This window comes from Stegodyphus dumicola, chromosome 2 (assembly GCF_044657685.1).
Source record: "Stegodyphus dumicola isolate Sdum_Otavi_A_Nest chromosome 2, ASM4465768v1".
Classification (NCBI taxonomy): Eukaryota; Metazoa; Arthropoda; class Arachnida; order Araneae; family Eresidae; genus Stegodyphus; species Stegodyphus dumicola.
In genome coordinates, this window is record NC_140769.1 from 205578558 (window position 1) to 205598397 (window position 19840).

Genomic DNA, 19840 nt, shown 5'->3' on the forward strand with positions numbered 1-19840 from the left:
CGAGTGCCACGTGCGACTCTCGCACGAAGAATGCAATTTTATTTTTAAATGTTAGTATTCTTTTTCTCTCCTTGTTTGTATGTCGCCATTTTATTTAGTGTTAAATAAAAGTTATTGCTGTGTTCCATCATTGGAGTTTCTTCATATCGCCAAAGAAGTATTACAGTCTTAATTATTTTGGAGGCACCGGTGAGATCGAATAATCGTGCGTATTTTTATTTTATTAGTTCATCACTGAACATAATATTAGTGATACTAGATTATTACTTCCTGTTCAAATAGAATTGCTTTATTTTATTAGTTCATCACTGAACGCAATATTACTGATACCAGATTATTACTTCCTGTTCATATAGAATTGCTTTATTTTATTAGTTCATCACTGAACGCAATATTGGTGATACCAGATTATTACTTCCTGTTAATAATAAATTGTCTTATTTTATTACCGTATTTGATATTATATTTAATATTCATTTTAGTTGTCCAAACGGTAGATATATATATATTGCTCTATGTTATTATTCTTATTTTAATCACAATGTGGTAGAGAGAATGAACTTCATATAATTTAAATATTTCATTTTTGAGGTATACGTATTTAACAAAGTGCGTTTAATTCCGTGATTCCTGGCTGCATTAATTAATTAAAGTAACTGATTTGAGCTATTTTGAGGTAGTATAGATGAACATTAAGCTATTTGTGAATGGCAATATTTGAAACCAGACTCGAGTGCCACGAGCGACTCTCGCACGAAGAATGTAATTTATTTTTAAATGTTAGTATTCTTTTTCTCTTCTTGTTTGTATGTCGCCATTTTTTTAGTGTTAAATAAAAGTTATTGCTGTGTTCCATCATTGGAGTTGCTTCATATCGCCAAAGAAGTATTACAGTAGGATATTAAAAACACACCATAAGGCAGTAACTGTAATTTATTTATTACTTCTATGTCAATTAATAGTTAAAGGTATGCCATTTACTAATGTGTAAGTCATTGTCCATTGCGTGGATTACTTTTTGAATATGATGCCCCCTCTGCACAACACATTCATCTAGGCGGCTTTGGAAACTTTCCATAGTTCGGCGTAACGTATTCCCTGGGACCTTGCTGGCGGCAGTTCGGATGCGATTCTTCAACTCAGGAACGGTGACACAACGTGTTCGGAAAATTTCTTGCTTCAGGTGCCCCCAAAGTCTGCGCATGAAAAATCAGGTGAGCCAGGAAATTACTGTACCTGGAAATGTCTGTCGCAATGGTCCGTCCATCTGGAACTTTCCTATAACGTCCCAAGTTGAAATGTCGCCGAAACAGACGCTGGGTACCAATAACAGAGTAGTTATTCTTGAAATAACTTTCAACAGCAAAGACACGATGCTGTGCACTCCAACGATCCATATCACTGTCCCACTCGAAATGGCAGCTCATTAGTACACGAATGCGGCACGAGCTGGCGCGCATTCATGCAGTACGTCATTGTGCTATGCAATTCAAATTACGCTATGAACGCTGCCGCACCCTGTACATATGTACTCCCTGCACAAAAAGGGACAGTTCGATACCTCCCGTTCTACTGGGCAGATTGACTAAATTTAACTTGCGTTTTCCATGCCTCGAAGGCGCGACTTAGGATATATATTAGCTTTATATACAGGTGATTCTAAATTGCTTTTACAAATCAAGAGGAGTGATAGTACTCACCCAGATGAGCAATAATTACTATAGAACATAGGGTCGCATTCCGCTCTGAGAGGCAGAAAAGAGGAATATGGGAATTCCAACCTGAACTTAACAACAGTGTTGGGAGAAGGAATTAACGAGACCAAAAGTTGCGCAATCAGCGCAACTTTTGGTCAAATTCAGAGAAACTTTTGGAAGCGCAACTTTTGGAAAAATTCAGAGAGTGCACAAAACAGGTAAAACCGAAAACTTGGCGTTCGAGTGTTAATTCGAGCTCAGACATTGATGGCAAACACTCAAATGCACATCTTTGGTTCGCAAAATCTCAACCTCGCAAACGATTGCAACAAGTTAATTATCTAATCAAGACGGCAGTTACATTCGCCCATCTACTATCTTGTTCTCCTGGACTTATTGTGGTTAGCTTGAAGCGCCCGTCTATGAGACTCGAAGTTCTGACAGCTGAAGCACAGCATGAACTTTTCATTCTAATCTTGGCATACAGCGGAAGTTGGAGATGGTTGATAAAATTCAGCCCTTGATTAGTTAATTAATTTGTTGCAGTCGTTTGCGAGGTGGAAACCTTGAGAACCAAAGATGTGCATCTAAGTGTTAGCCATCAAAATTTGAGCTCGAATTAACACTCGAACGCCAAGTTTTCGGTTTCATCCATTTTGTGTTCACTCTCTGAGTTTTTTACTAAACTGATTGCGCAACTTTTGTTCTCGTTCATGAGCTCTGTTGTAAGTTCAAGTTGGAATTCTAATATTCCTCTTTTCTGCCTCTCAGAGTGGACTGCGACCCTATATCCTATGGTAATTATTGCTCATTTGGATGAGCACTATTACACCTCTTAATTTATAAAAGCAATTTTGAATTACCCTGTATTGTTCTAATATAATTATTTTGACACAAAATCAGAAATTCTCCTGAAAGGACATAATGATTTTTCCCCTTCTTTCGATTCTACGATTCAAATTGCATCTAAATATTAAATTTTGTAAAGTTGGATGAGAAATTTACCGAGAAATTTAAAAATTTGTCTTGGCGCACTTTTTTTTTCAGTTTGTGCCAAAAGCAATTAACTCGACAAAATTCTTAATTTAGAAAAATGCTATATATAAATCTAATATATATATATCCTAAGTCGCGCTTTTGAGGAAGGAAAATGAAATTTAAATGTCGTCAATCGGCACAGTAAGAACGAGAGATTTATTACATTTACTACATTATTACAACATACCACATTTTTCCATGTAAGATGTATCCCGTGAATTGGAAGTTTAGGTTAATGCACGTCAAGCGTGCATATCAAATGGAAGTTGATATGTACGGCTGATGAAACACAGTCGTCCAGCCAGTGAAAGTGAAAACGTCTGAAAGTAATGTTGGAATTGCATGCAAAAATTGCAAAATTTTACAACATTGAGCACTGTCAGTGTCAGCTGTATAATTTCTTTTGCATGATTCCTTACTGCAGACGCTAATCAAATTGTTGAAAACGTGTGAACTGTCTCTCATCTGTTCAAAATTTTTTCTTAGCAGCTGCTTCTCGCCATCACGACGTTATAAAGTTCAGCACAAGTTTACAGTTGAAGAATTTCATTTTGAATACAAAGTTAAATATATCGTATCATCGAAGTAAGATATTCTCGACAGATTTCATATTCCTTCGAACTGCAAATTAAATTTTGTAAAATATTTTTCTTACCGTCTCTTCTGTTCTTGTTTTAAAAATTGGTAAATACGTTTAGAATCTTCAAAAAAATTCAAAACCTTGCTTGTTATAAGCCGAGCAGATGATTTTCTAACTAGCTATATGACAAAAAAAAATTTGGCTTTAGTACTGCTATAAGCCGAGTTCATGTCACGATTATAGCCCTTGTTACCGTAAAATGATTATTTTGGGACATCCTGCATGTAAAATAAATTTTATTGAACAATTCTGTAAGATGTGTTTGCAACACCTGTGTGTGATCTGGAAATTATTTCACAAGTAATTAAAGTTGTTTATATAAAATGTAGGATTTAGTTCACATAAAATTCTTTGATATATTTTAAGCACTAAGCCAGAAGTCTCTCATTTTAGGAACGAATTACGCCGGTCACGAAATTTCGTTGATGCACCTTCAGTAAAATGAAAATTTATCTATTGTACAAAATGAGGTTCGGTTTATGTGATTACGGCAAAGCCTCGGGGGCTATCTTCCTAAAAGGAGGAAGGGCATCCGTGGAGGACTTTCAAAGGGAAACTGGCTCATATACATGTTACACATAGGGGAAAACCACAAAAACGCCCATGCAGTCAGCCCGTTCTCGGTATTCGAACTTCGAACCGAACTACCAGTGTTTAGCTTATAATGAGAGAATTCTGGAAAAGAAATTTAAAATGCTACTTCAACACATAAATAACAAGTAGGAAAATTACATTTTATTAGCTTGTTGTGTAATACATAGTGGAAATGTAATATTCATATGCATGGAAAAAACAGGAATTTTGATTTATTTTATTCTGATATGCAAATTTTTAGAACCAAGGCTGGGTAATAATTAAAGAAATGTCTCGCTTTTAGTACTTCCTGATTTTCAGATAATTTGATCAAAATTATTATACGGATAGATTCGGAATCATTATTATTCTATCTGCATTATATGTAATTGATTTCATCAGACTAAAATTCACTACAGCAGTGGTCACAAATTGCCCGCAGACCTCATGTACGATCTGAAAATGAATGTTTTTGAACAAATTTTAAAGAAAAAAAAGTAACAAAATAAAAACATTTTAAATTTAGATTACTAGGATTTTTCAAATCATACATAAATAATAATGATAATTACATCCCAAAGGGAAAAATTAAAACTTAATTGATTTTCTGCCTGAAATCTTGTACCTGCAAAATATTTTCGTTGGTTATACTTTGTAATACAAATGTATTGGCAGCTAAATAGTGTTAAATTTTCAAACCGACGTTTATTTAAAACAGTTCTAATATGTTTAATTAATCATTAAGTAACTTATTTCAATTTAAACTGAAAGAAATTATAAAAACTTAACTTTTCAGAGAAACTTTTGTGACTAAATAACGACAACTTGGTCTCTTTCTCTTATTTGTCAAAGTTTTCCTCTACACATAAATACAAACATTTATAAATCATTATCAAATGCTTTTATTTTTTTTATTATAGCTTTATATATTGATGGTGTTTTGAATTTGATAAAGCTTGTAAAATTGGAGAGAAATTATGAGAAATCATCTTCATCACGGCTTGTAGATGCTCATCGGTCAATCGGGACTTTTTTCTTGTTAATTTTTAACTGCGAAAAAATTTTGTTCACATATAAATATATGCCCAAACAAAGCGATTATTCTTGGTACAACAATCCGTAATTAATTTATTTTTAGATAAATGCAAATAAAAGTTAATAAAATGTGCATCCTCAAATATTTGAATAAGATACGTAACATACTGTCAATTAATTTGCGCCATTTATAGATTTCCTAATGCGTTATTCCCATTAGTTTTTAATGGTATTGAAAGTAATGTAAACTCAGACTTCAAATAATAAAAATGTTGGAATCTTTATAACACTGCATTTGTAAAAAATTCATGAATGAAAATGTCTTCGCTGACTGTATAAAAAATTTCTTCTACAGCCGCGTGCCGGTATTTGAAACCATTGCCCTACAGCCTCACCAGTGGCCAGTTAGTTAAGACCACTGAATACTGATAGTTCAACCCGAGTTGCAAGCTAGGGAAATAGACTGGCTGCATGGTTGGTTAATTTTCATGGTCTTCCTTATGTGTAACGTGAATCCGAGTTGGCTTCTTTAGAAAGCTCTTCACAAATTTATCTCTTCCTTTATATAGGCAAACCTGGATTGCTTACATTGTAATAATCTAACGTACTCTAACCAGAATTCACTGGACCAAGAAAATTAATCAAGAAATTACTATGCACATTTCCATGCTGACTTTCGAAGTAGATATATGTACTTAACTCATAGAGTTCAGTTTTTTTTTTATCGTAGTCATTTAATTAGGGCTTTAAAAGTTTGATTTCTTTACTTTTAGAAGGAAGAAATCAAAGCAATCACTATCAAAGGAATAAATGTAAATAACAATGTAAAATAGTAATAATTTACATAAAATAATCTCTAACGAAAAAAGCTGTTCATAGTGTACTGTGGAAGGAACTATATATACTTGTATTTAAATGGGGGTTCTAAGCATTACAGTAAGGCGTGATTTAACAAAAAATTTAACATATCGAAGTGGTCGCCATAATTTTATTTGCATGTTAGACCTTCCCTGTTACGGGTCTGACCGTATGAGACATGGCTTTTTATGGACTGGTTTTTGAATGAACTTATACTAGAAAAGTTCAATCTGAAAGTACGCTAATTTAAAAGCATTTCGACAGCCCTTGACCGGATGCGTCACGAACTTATAAACCCAGGACAGATCTGCTTTTCTGCAAAAAAATTTCTACGGGTGCTTTCGAAGTAATATAGTCATTTGTTAAGACAGGTCAAAAATTCACCAGTTTAAAACCGTTATTCGTAAGTACCATAAATAAGGCTTTAATAAAGTTGTTAAATATACTGAGGGAAAGTTTATTAAAAATTCATTAAAACAATAAAAGTTAAATTTCTCGGTCAAGCAATCTCTGTTCAAAAATTTACAAGCCCATACAATTTTTTAATTGCTGCATTTAAATTTCGCCCATTCGGATCACTTCATTTCCCATCCTCGTTTTGATTGTCATCTTGCATAGTAGAATCTGAAGTGCACGAATAAAACCGTTATAGCAGATTTTCCCAGAGTAACACATTTTTAATGTTGTTGATAAAGAAATTATTAAAGATGACTTGATCAGACATTTTGTATTTGAAGCTACAGAGTTTACATTGAGAATATGTATATGAGTGTAATCAATCTTGTTTTTGTTCCGCAGGTGGCAGATATTAATGTGCACTGTATTGTAACTGAGATGGTGATATTTTTAGCAATATTAGTGGATTTTAAAATGTTTTTTCAAAACTAAGAACATGAGTGATGTGCAAAGACCGTAAGGACGGAGTGATACTTAGTCACTGCAGCGAATTTAAGATTATGCGGCAACTTTGATCTTGGAAAAGAACTCTAGTCGATGTGATAAAAGGATGGTGAAGCGAAATGTAGAACAACCTAACTTAAGAACTGGGTAGACTGTATTACTGACTTTTATAAAATCTTAGGAAAAAAAAACAAAGAATATAAAATGACATAACATGGTTGATTAGATTGCCGGTGCTTCCCTTGGAAATCATATCCATTGCCTATTGATGTCTTATAGCGTTGTAGATTGTATTGCTGTCCAATGTTGACTTGACAATTTGAACATCTGTAACTTTTGCATACCTAATACCAAAAGAAAGGTTCATACTTGCTGTTATTGTTTGTTATTAACAGTCGAAGTGCAGATATTCTTTTGAGATATCCTGAATGCTAGGAAAGTTAGTCATAGGATAAATCACATTGTTACACGATAAAAATTAATCACATAGTAACAAGATGAAGATAATCACCGTTACATGATAATGTTGATATCTCATCGCCATATAAATTCATGAGACAATCAATGACTGACGTCTAAATGCTATGTTTGCCTCTATGTCAAAGCTCGAGGTAACTCGTATGGAATATTTAAAGTGCGTGAAAGTATAATTAAGTAGCAATTGTACAATATGCATCCCGTGCAGCATATCTGTTTACCAATGGTCGAGAAGCAAAATCGCTAAGCACTGGTAGTTTAGCTTTGTTAAAATTCTGGCGAACGAGCTCGTTGCACGTAAAATTTTATGGTTTACCTCATGTGTAACGTGCTCACCAGCGGCTGAGTGGTAAAGTCGCTGAACACTGAGAGTCCCGGCGAATGGTTTCGTTGCGTTTTCTTCCATGTATAATGCGCTTACTAGCGGCCGAGCGGTAAAGTCGCTGAACACTGGTAATTCGGTCCAGGTTCAAATCCCGGCGAACCTGCTGTTTGCACGGACGTTTTCGAGATTTTCCCTATGTGCAACGTATATACGAACCAGTTTCTCTTAGAAAGCCCTCCACGAAGGCAACCCTTCCCTTAGGAAGATAGCCCTCGAATGCTTTGCTGTCATCAAATAAAACCAAACCCCATGTATAGCGTAGATGCAAACCATGCTACACATGAGGCCCTCAAAAATCTCTAAATAGCTCTCGCAGGTAGTGCCAGTATCAAACAAGCCAAAACAAAAACATTCAGCAAATCAACTGTAAACCTGCCTGCTATTTGAGATTCAAAATCATATCTTTCTGCATTCATTTCACAAAATAAACGCTATTTTCAACATCGGTTTCGTAAAAGCAAAAATTTGAATTTGATTTAACCGAAAACGTGTTTAATGTTGAAAAACTAGAATGGTCCGAATCGAACTTAAAGTACGGATTACTTATATTAGTGCATTTTGTAGCTGTTAATTTTAACAAAATACCTCTTTTAATGCCTATTTACAATCTTCAATTTCTTTCAGGTGTTCTATTATCTACATCTGTTATCGTTTTTCTTCTGGATATGCTTGATTCTTCATGGTCCAAGCTTCTGGATGTGGTTCTTAGGACCTGCTGTCTTGTTTAGTATTGAAATTGCTATTCGTATCAACAGAAATCTTTCAAGTGGAAAAACTGCTTATGTCAAGCAAGGAGTTTTGCTACCATCTAAGGTAAAAAAAGTTGACGATCCTTTTCTTCCTCACATACCACGTTTTACATGATGGAAAATTTCAGAACTCCGAATTTCCTAACAAAGGATTGCACTGTCTGTTTATCCATTATCACTATTTTAAAAAAAGGTTTTATTTTCTAATTTTCGATAACCGTTAGCGAAAATGAATTAATATGAAATTCTCAAACTGAAGTGAAGAATTTTCAGACGAAAAATCTTCAATAACAGAAACTCGGACCAAATTAGAAAAGTTGATTGAATGTGTGCTAGAAAGTCTTTAGAAGTTTGGAATAGCACAAAAAATTCAATGGATTCGAAAACTGACATTCAATTTTATGCAGAATGTGAGAACAGTTTTCTCACTGAATCGTCATTTATTTAATCGTAAATTGAATCGTCATCGAAGCAAGCAGGAATAAATTCTCGCAGATTTTTCTCTTTTTTTCTGACTACGACGACAAACGGGAGAGTAGGGTTTCGCTCCCGCTCTTCCTGTAATGGAGTATAGAAGGTATACAACGTAGCTGACGCTTAAAGAAAGCATGAGGTGCTTAGGACGAGAAAAATGGATTATTTCTGCATGTTCCTAAATTTTTTTGCATTTTGTTCTGCTGCAACATTTTGTGCATTCCATCGTGGTAACTGGAGCTCGTGATGCGTATGTTAGTGAAATGCGTGTAGCTGAGGCATACTCAGCGTTAAAATATAATAGAAGGTATGGAAATCAGCTTGGACGGATCTATTTTACTAAAATAAACGTGAACAGTGTAACATCAAGAATGCAAGTATGAGATAAGCGATTCCAGCGAAAAATAGTGAACGATGTCAACAGATTATCTTCGGATCCATTTTTCATGCACGTGATTGGTTGCGCAGCCAGTTAACTGTGGCGCCCTCATTTAAGAAATGTGCACCGTTCTGTATCGCCAGAATCGACCCCTGACGAGTATATTCGTCAATCACAGATTACATTGCGCTGGTAAGAGAGTGGATGAAAAAGATGGATTTATTTAACAAAATCGAAACTTTTATTACTAATATTTACTTATTTGGTTAACATAAGCATATATTATATACATATTAAACTAAAAACGCAATAAATTAAATATTGTACATTTATACATATAAAAGTAAGAATTTAAATTCCTGCTGTGGAGTGATTTTCAGCGAAACAGGATACTATACACAATGGGACTTTGCAAATCGAACACCAATAACGCGATCCCTTCCTGATCTTACGTTTGTAGCAATGCGAACACCTTCGCGTAGGGTTATTTTTTGTTTCCGATGTTCCTTGTATATAATCTGGAACATGATTCCCGCCTAATTGTTTTATATTAGGTCTAAATGGCCGAGTTTGTGTCAATTTATTTCTTTCAATTGGATTCGTCGCAAAAGTGTCTTCAATAAATTTGAGCAAAACGTTGATACGCGATAATGTTCCATTATTTTTTATATAATATGAATGCATTCAGACACATAATTAAGAAATGTAGAAACATCTTTATGTAGTACTTTTTGAGTTGTTTTCTTGCTGTGGAGTATCCTATGATAATTCCATCGCTCATATCCACTCCACCTATTTTTTTATTATAATCAATCACTATCTCCGGTTTCTTTGTTATTATTTTTCTTTTCTTTGTTTCTATTACGTTGCTTTATACGTATGACGAGTATACTCGTCAACACACAAAATCGCAATCCTGCCGCTTCTCCATGACGAGTATACTCATCAATCACAGTTAACTGGCAAATGGCGTCATAATGTTCTTACATGTATATTTAACCCAGAGTGCAACTAAATTTATTCATGAGTAACTAAATAGACTAATTTTGTAAAATAAATATGTGTATTTTTGAGAGGCATTGTAGCGAGCGTTAGCAAGTGAAATATTTTATTTACTTCTTTTTCTAGGGTTAACACATGCAATGTACTAAATTTTAGTGTAGGCCAGCAACTACTGGGCACATGTGAATTTCTTTTCGACGCTTAGAACGTATCTCATTTAGTACAAATTTTACACCATCACACAGAATAAGCTCATTTTTTACGTAATATGACCTGAATTCAAGAATGAAGTTCAAATATTTTTGATAATATGAAACTATGCTTTTAATTAAATTTCCTAGACTATCCATTTTTGATGTGTTCTTTTTTTGATTCATTAAATTTAGATTTTCTTCCAGGTAACTCATCTTGTAATCAAGAGACCTCCAAAGTTTGATTTTAGGCCTGGTGATTATGTTTACATTAATATACCTGCTATAGCTAAGTTTGAATGGCATCCTTTTACAATAAGCAGTGCTCCTGAACTTGATGGTAAGTTGTTGTTGTTTTTTCAACTTGGATCTCGTTCTTCAAACACTGTTCTTGATATTTGATTTACATACTTTTCAGGTACTTAAATATTGATCATGTACATCCTTTCAATTTACAGTTTCTTGAAATAATATTGTTTTATGAAAACATTTTCCAACTTTATGAACAGAAGAGCTCTGTAAAAGTAAACTTAAATTTTTATATGGTTCTTTTATAGCAAAAACTCCTATAAAAATTCCCATAAATTAATTGGTAACATGTACATTACTTTAATAATTAACATTAAAGCTAATGTATATATTAATGTGTATGTTAGCGATATAAAGGCAAAAATGTAGTGTCATAGTTGGATAATTAATTAGTAATATGGGCATTTAACTTAAATATTACATACCTTTTTATGTAAAATAGTAAGACAAATTGATATTTTTTCTTTTACCGAAGAGTAATTCTTGTTTAAAATGTGCTCCTTAAACTGGAAGGGCCTTAAACTTTAGTTGGTAAGAGACATTGGAAAATAATCTAGGCATTTAATTAGTTCTCAAACATTCAGCGAATTGGGTGTCTGCTGTCTACCTGTATGCTTAGAAGCTAATATCGACTGCTGTATGCTGTTTCTATTTCAAGGATGAGAGGTATTCAAGCAATGAATATAATTTCTAAACCACTAGCGGGTCTCAATCCTTTCAGAATCACATAGTTGTACTTTATTGTTGAGTGCACGTTCCATGCAATCTTCCTTCCAGATATAATGCAAAGATCATTTCCAATTAAATTTTCCTCATTTTGTAAACAACTTACTTACAATTTTGAAATATCAATAGCAAACACCAGTAAGAAACTATACTCTTTTGGAGTCAGAAGTGCTATATATGTTTAAAATGCTCACTATTAACAGCAACATATAATCTGCTGCAGTAAAACAGACTAACAAGTAATAGATAAAATCTCCTCAGCAAAGAAAGTATAACTTTATTTGCATGTCTGAGGTTATTCAGTGTCTGGAGTTTTTCTGAAATTTTGTGAAAGAGTGTGAAAACAAATTCTGCAGTTTCTTAGTTTTTTTTTCCTTGCTCCACTGCCCTTTTTGTACATGCCACATGTAAGTCTTCGCAGCTCAAAGCTCTTAATCTCATTGCCATTGCTCTGATGAAGTAGCAAGTTCCGCTCTCCTTGCCTCACATACATTCTTAATTTTCCTGTAATACTTAAAAATCCATTAACATGCTCATAAAAGATTACAAGGTCCTCAGCCACTTCGTGTTCACTAATGCCCCAGCAAAACCTAAGAGTGCGAAAATGTCTATAGGCACTAATTCACGTATAACGTAGACATCGCAGCTTCAGAGAACGATGTCAACTCATCTTTAACAGTTTCTCTGCTGTCAACATTCAAATGCAGTAAACATCATTTGGAAACAATCTGTATGCATGCCAAAAGGTAAAACTACCAAGTATGTATAATATAAAATGTTCAATTTCACTGCAACATAATTTTCTTTTCCAGACGTCATCTGGCTGCACATCAGAGGTGTTGGTGAATGGACTAACAGTTTATATAGTTATTTTCAGCGAGAAGATAAAGAAGCGATTTTGAGCGATGAACTTGCTCAAAACCTTGTCCATCATTCCCCTCAAAAAGATGATAAACAAGCACAAACAAATGAATGTTTACTTTCGGTTGAAGCCGATAATCCCTCAAACCTGAAGCTTGCAAAAGCTATTCCTGTCACATCTGTTGGTGGTAAAGACAGCCCAGATGACACATTCGTATTTAAGTCTACTTCATCAGCAGTCGGTCCAAATGAAGCTACAGCTTCAAAAGCTCCTGGAAACTGTACTTATCTTAATGTTGTTGACGATAAAAGCTATACGAACTCTTCATTTTGCTCGGATGAAAGCGTGAATGATACAGTTATAAAACTAGACTCTCTTGATACAACATATAATGTCGATTTAAAGGTAAACAGGGGAAGTTCTCTGAATGAACGTTCTGGATCTCCAAGTATTTGGCAAAGAATTTCCTTGCGTTCAACTTCTGCTAGTCAAGCCAAACGAATAAATAAGGAGAACATTCGTTCTACAGTAGCAGTTCAGGACAAAAATACCTTAAAACTAGAAAATTCACATCAATCCAGATTATCCTGGAAAAAGTCTCCGAAAGAAAAAAGAAAATCTGTCCGTATTTCTGTAGCAAAGAGAGGGTTGAGACGTTGTCAGACCGTCATTGTCATGCCAACAGTTGGTGACGACGAAGATTATGAAGAACTGAAGAATGAAGAGGATGAGGATTACTTGGAAAACGATGATGTTAAGGATCTGAAACGAGAAGAAGAAAATATTGTGATAACTCAAAAATCTTTAAAGGTAAGTTCTAAGCTCTTGTTTTACCTTTCATGTGTTATCAAAATGTCTTCAAGCTGATAGTGCATGCATTTACAAATACTAAAAACATTTCATATAAATACACTGGTTATCATAAATTAAGGAAAAATCACAAAAATACCGATAACTCCCTCAAAAATAAGCCAAACCGTGTAAAATTTGAATATGGTACCAAGTAGTAAGAGTAGCTGAGTAAAACTTCAATATGCAAATTAGTGGCGCTGCACTCGGAATACGTCATCTGCGAGGAGCATAAAAGCCCATGTTTGAAAGCATGCCCACATATTTCACCGTGACAGTGACATCAGAAATCTGATACAGCCAATTCGTAACAATGGCCTCCAGACATTTGCCTGCAGAACTGCAATGGAGAGCCATTGGGAGACTAGAGGCAGGACAAAGTCAAACAGAAGTGAACAGATTGCTAAATGGGAGTGCTTCTGTGGTTCATAGACTTTGGAGGCAATTTCAAATCACAGATTCGACACAGATTAGGAGGTTCAACCAAGGAATCACAGATTAGGAGGTTCAACCAAGGACGACCAACTGCTACGACGAGCGCCGATAACCGATATTTGACATTATGTGCACTCAGGAATAAAACCGCTACTCCGACTCTTAGATCCTCCCTTGCTGCAGCCACCGGAAGGTTGGTGTCAACGTCAACTCTGCGTAGAAGGCTTCACGAAGGTGGTCTGTATGCGCGAACAACCATTTGCGTGCTGCTCAAGTCACGCCATAGGAGGGACCGTTTTCAGTGGGCACGACAATATGTCCACTGGACGCCTGAGCAATGGAGGGCTATTCTCTTTACGGATGAGTCCAGGTTTAGTCTAGAACGCGATAGTAGGCATTTGATATCAAGAGAACCTGGAACCCGTTATCATCCGTCAAACATCCGTGAAAAAGAAGCATACGGAAGAGGCATGGGATGTTAAATAAATGTTTTAATGTATGGGATGTAAAATAAATGTTAGGAATGTTAAATAAATGTTTGGGACGGCATCCCTTTGGGTGGACGCACAGATCTACATGTTTTTCCAAGGGGAACCGTCAATGCTCATGTTTATAGAGATGACATCATTGATGCTTATGTGCGCTCATATGCCGGGGAAATAGGTAATACTTTCCTGTTACAGGACGACAATGCAAGACCACATAGGGCTCACATCGCATATGATTATCTTCACCAGAAAACAATTATGCATATAGTGGCCAGCTCGATCCCCGGACTAGAATCCAATCGAGCACGTTTGGGATGCTTTAGGGAGACGTTTAGCTGCTTTCAATTCGCCCCCTTAGACCCTTGCCGCGTTTGCAACTGCTTTGCAAGCGCAATGGCTCTCGCTTCCTATGGAACTGAGACCGCATAATTGAAAGCATCACACATCGCTGAATGTGTTGTATTGCTTCTAGAGGCAATTATATTCCATATTAAAGGTACTTTTACTATAGCAAACTGACATCTTCGATTTGTTCATTTTATACATGTGCTAGTTTCTATACTGCTATAATTGCCTGGTAATTTCTTTTTATGTTATTATGTGTAACGTGTATACGAGCCAGTTTTCCTTAGAAAGACCTCCACGAAGGCATTTCTCCTCTTAGGCAGATAGCCCTCGAGGTTTTGCATAATCACACACACACACTTTTTATGTTATTTGATACCTTACTATGTGTTGTATATCGTGGGTAAGTTTCATAAAATTCTACATGTATCTTTTTCAGTAATCGTGGTTTTTGTGATTTTTCCTTAATTTATGATATCCAGTGTATTCCCAAATTATGTTTTTAAACTATTACATATATATATTTATGTATATATATATATACACTATTAAATGTTTAAAAATTACTTCTTCCCCTGAAAAAATATCTGTCAAATGATATTTTAAAATAAAAATGCAACTTTTGATTTTGTGTAATTTCATGTTTCTCGCACGCATTTAGATTATTTCGGATATTTTTTTTTCTCTGAAAGTTTGAAAATCATATTACTGGCATTAGCAAAAATAACATCTTATTTTTCTAATTGGACAGTGTTCATTGACTTCAGAATAATGTTTATGTTAAATAGAATGGCATCTGTACTTTTTAGCATATTAAAGGAGAAATTGCTATCGAAGATTTTCAACAGTTTTCAATTTGACGAATAACGTTTTGGCATATAAATATAAATCAGTGTATCATTTTACCTGATAGCTGAAAATTGTAAAAAACTAACGGAATTTGAAATAAACTTTGTACATTTAACAAAGTAAATTTAATTAAAACGGAAATGCTGTATAAACAACTTACATGACAAAATTAATGAAAAGTAACAAAGAATAAGGGAAAAAGTTATTGTCCATGCAAAATTCCACCGAAATTCGAACTGACTGAGTTGTTAATTTTTTTAAATCGTTCACTAGAGTGGTGCAGCAGAAAATGGAAAATTAGAATGTAGATTAAATTGAAAAACTCATTATTGTGGTATCTCGTTATGAAAACTAACTACAAAAGAATTGACGAGATATTTGTTATTAAAGGCGGAATCATATTTAGGGGCCGTGCAGAAATTGAAGAGCGGGTATTTCCATGTGTACGGAACTAAAAATAAAATGTCGGGTTATTAGTTTCATATATTAAAAAATTAAGTAGTTCTATGCAGATTGTCAAAAATATTGAACGATATATTTTTCGAAATGCAAATCTTATTCATAGAGCCTTGTAGAACTCGTACTGTCCTTGAAAACGTAATATTTGCATTAATTAAAAATGAGACATATTTATATTTGAAGGAATTTTTTTACGATTAACAGATTACGATTGTAAAGTAACAAAACTTCATGAAAATATTAATAACGTATTTTTAGACTTTAAATTTTCAAAAAGTAATAAGTTACTTGTGTGAATTCTTTCGGTGTACCTGATTTGTAGCAAAATTATAAAAAAAAAAAAAAAAAAAAAATGTTACACGCTAACAAATCACAAAAGAATATCCTTCAATAGTATTTAAAAGAGGAAAAAATCAACCTCAAATTTTAAATTATTTATGAATAGACTCCTAAATGCAAATTGAAAATCGCGTCAGAAATAGCAATTTTGGTACTAAATCTCAATTGCCTTATGGTTTTTATAATTTGTCGGATTACGAAATGCATGTAAATTGTATAATCATTTTTTTCATTTAAAATAGGATATTTACCTATATACTCATTTTAATGATGGAATTTGTGCATTCCAATTATAGTATAACTTTTTTAAAGTGTGATATCACTTCCTGTCGATAGTTTTATACTTTTATTTCCTTCTAGATATTCTTAGATGGACCATATGGATCTCCTACTCGTCATATATTTCAAGCCCGGCATGCAGTTTTGATAGCCACTGGCATTGGAGTAACACCTTTTGCCAGCATCCTCCAGAGTATAATGTGTCAGTATAAGAAATCCAAACACACTTGCCCAAAATGCAGCCATAAATGGTCTGATCCCATACCAGTATCCAACATTCACCTTAAAAAGGTATGTCATAAAACTTAAGTCCTCGTATAAAATTGTAATTAAACTAGTAAGTTCTTTCAGTAAGACAAGCCCACCAGCATCCGAGAGGTAAAGTCACGGAACACTGGTAGTTCAGTTCAGGATTTGAATCCTGGCGAACGAGCTGGCTGCATGGACGTTTTCGTGGTTTCCCTCATTCATAATGCGTACACGAGCCAGTTTCCCTTAGAAAGTCCTCTAAGAAGGTATACCTCTCCTTAGGTAGATAGCCCGCAACTGCGTTGCCATAATTAAATAAACAAAATCAAATCAATATTTTTCATGTAAGTTTAAAGCTATTTATTTTATCGAAACAGTTTTCTTTTCTGGAGGTTAAAGACAAATGTCAGTCGCAAACCTGCATCATAACCTTAGAACATTTTTAATTTAGGAGAGACTTATGGAAGACATTATTTGTCAATTTTTCTTTTCTGAGAACAATGTCGATTTCTTTCTTATCTGGTGACTGTTGATAGCAAAGAGAACAATTTTTTGTGTAAACAGTTTAAGTTGCAGTTGCTGCAGTAGATGGCGCTGCGAGCAAGGCTGGTGTTTATAGTAGCTGTTGCCAGCGAGGATTGAACTTGGGTTCCCTTTGTTCGTAGGTTAATACCCTGCCTATTGCACAGAAATCTAGCTCTAGCTCTAGATCTGAATGTCGTATTGTTTTTGACGAATGAAGAGGCTGCAGAGTAAAATGTAAAGCAATTTGGGAAGAATTAAGGGAAACTGATAAATTCGAACACGTTTCTTATCAAATCTCTAGTTTATAAGCAAGTTTTGAATTACTGTAATTATTATAGATACTTAACAAAATGTTTGTACAGGAATTTGACTAACTTATTCCAAATTTTTAAATATTTTTCTTTTAGGTGGACTTCTTTTGGCTTAACAGGCACCAACGTGCCTTTGAATGGTTCGTAAATTTATTGAGTGAGTTAGAAGTTGAGCAAGCTCAATTAGAAGAAAGGGACCGCTTCTTAGACATTCACATGTACATAACTTCAGCTCTCCGCAGGACAGATATGAAAGCTGTTGGCCTACAAATGGCGTTAGATCTACTCTACAAAAAAGAAAAAAGGTGCCTCATAACAGGACTCAAAAGTCGAACACAACCAGGAAGACCAGACTGGAATAAAGTAAGTGGACTTAAATATTCGCCTTGTTTGCTCCCAATATAAATGAAATATTACTGCATTAGTGAAAACATGTTGGAAGGGGCATCAAATTCAGTCCTTCCAGAAAGAGAAAATAAGCTTTTTTTTTCATGAAAGTGTATAATCAGTTTTGTTATTAGCTATGCATCAAACCGTATACGTAATCATAAAATGAATCTGCACATTTCTTTTAAATTCATAAATGTCTAATTTAAAAATTCGTACTGCAGTTCAGTGGCCATGCAAACATACTTGAAACTTAGCCACTGAGTTTCAGTACAAATTTTGAACTCTCATCTGTTTTTAATAAAAGTTCAATAATATTTTGACTGAATAATATAACAAAATTTCTGATATTTTATTCATTTTTCCATAGGTTTTCACCGAAATAGCCAAACAGAGAAAAGGAAAAGTTACAGTATTCTTTTGTGGACCAAATGAGTTGGCGAAAGTCTTATCAGCCAAATGTGATGAATTTAAATTCCGATTTAGAAAGGAGATATTTTAAATATTTTAAACTCGAGCTTTTATTTTTATACTTCTTAAATATCTTTTTTTATTTTCTAAATGCGTTTGTCTTATCTGTAAACTATATTTTTGTTATTAAACTTGTACCTCTAAGAATTGTGTATTCTACGTAATTATTCGTTCTGGGAAATAACTGAAAAAAGTTTTTTTATATGTATACTATACGTAGTTCTGAAGTGTACTTAGAATTCAAATTATACGCAGCTCCAAGTATTCTCATTGTTTTCTCTTTTCATTCAGTTAAAGTTAAGCTAGTTTTAACATGTTTTTAATTTTTAGATTGATTAAAAGTATAACATTTAAATGGCTTATAGGTCAGGTGAAAATTAAGAACATTTTCTATAAACACAACTACAAGTTTGATATAAAATAGTCGATGTTCAAGCTAAAGTAAGTATTTAGGTTAGGCTAATAAGTTAAGAGAAAACAACTAGAGGGCTGTCTGCCTGTGGTGAGAGATAACTTCGTGAAGTACTTTCTAAGAGAAATTGGCTCACATCTAAGTTATATACGGGGAGCGCCACCATGCAGCTAGCCGGATTGAACTACCAGTGTTGAAAGACTTTACTGCTCGAGCGCTTTTGAGACTTATTATCAACGCAACTAACGACGCCGTGGATAAGAGCCATTAATGTCAATTTATAGAGTGATTCATCTATTGAATTTTTCTATCCAATCAAATCATGTGAGTATCCAATAAAACAAGTCCATCGGATACTCCATAAATTTAAATCCTACCTATACAATTCTTTTTTCCATGATTTTCGGATAAAACTTTATTTGAAAAACCAAATCTTTCCGAAAATGCTCTGTGAAGTATTCAGAAATTTTGATATAATCAACAGTGGCATAATTAGAAGTCAACGAAACAGGCGATCTGTAACAGACAGCACATTTTAGAAGGCGCCACTTTTCATTCGAGAGAAATTTGAGTAATTTTTTTATTTAAGTTAAATTAGTAATTTTATTGTTTTAGTAATAGCACTAAACTTTAGTTTATTAGCAATAACATTAATAAACTAAAGTAATATCACCTTTTTCTCTACATTTTAAATTTTGAAAAATAAAGTAATAAAATTCGCTGCTAAGTAAATGAGCTTTGTTTTCCATGCTTTGATGAAATTTTTGTGTATTGAGAAGGGTGGAATGAGAAAAAATCATTGTCAAGTGCTCAAATAACATAATTTACATCATTTACTTTAGAAGAAATAACAGAAGTTTTCGAAAATCTATGCTCGAATGTAACCTTAGATTTCACATGCACTATATCATTAACATTGAATGATCTTAATATGGCATTTTTCATTTGACGAGTATTCAGTTATACTTGCTTCATTCCAACATCTCATAGGCATGCTCATAACTTAGTTTTAGTTGTGTTAAAAGTTATCAAGTGGATAATGTCGTCCAGCTGACTCGCCGCAGAGGAGGTCGCCAGCATCTTGATGAATAGACATCATCAAGATGCCGTTATACCTGGTGTTCTTGGCTCCCAATTATAAAAGTAG

General features: G+C 34.2%; 1 protein-coding gene across 6 annotated transcripts in view; it reads left to right on the top strand.

Annotated features, from left to right (window-relative positions):
* Nox (NADPH oxidase) overlaps positions 1-18428 on the top strand; it is a 113755-nt gene extending 95327 nt beyond the window's left edge. For all 6 annotated transcript variants that reach the window (XM_035359037.2, XM_035359043.2, XM_035359038.2 and 3 more), the window contains 6 exons: positions 8228-8416; positions 10606-10738; positions 12246-13105; positions 16420-16629; positions 17520-17786; positions 18181-18428. In XM_035359037.2, coding sequence (XP_035214928.1) covers positions 8228-8416; positions 10606-10738; positions 12246-13105; positions 16420-16629; positions 17520-17786; positions 18181-18312 — 1791 coding nt within the window. In that variant the 3' untranslated portion in view covers positions 18313-18428. The remainder of the gene's footprint in view (positions 1-8227; positions 8417-10605; positions 10739-12245; positions 13106-16419; positions 16630-17519; positions 17787-18180) is intronic.
* Positions 18429-19840: the final 1412 nt, after the last annotated feature.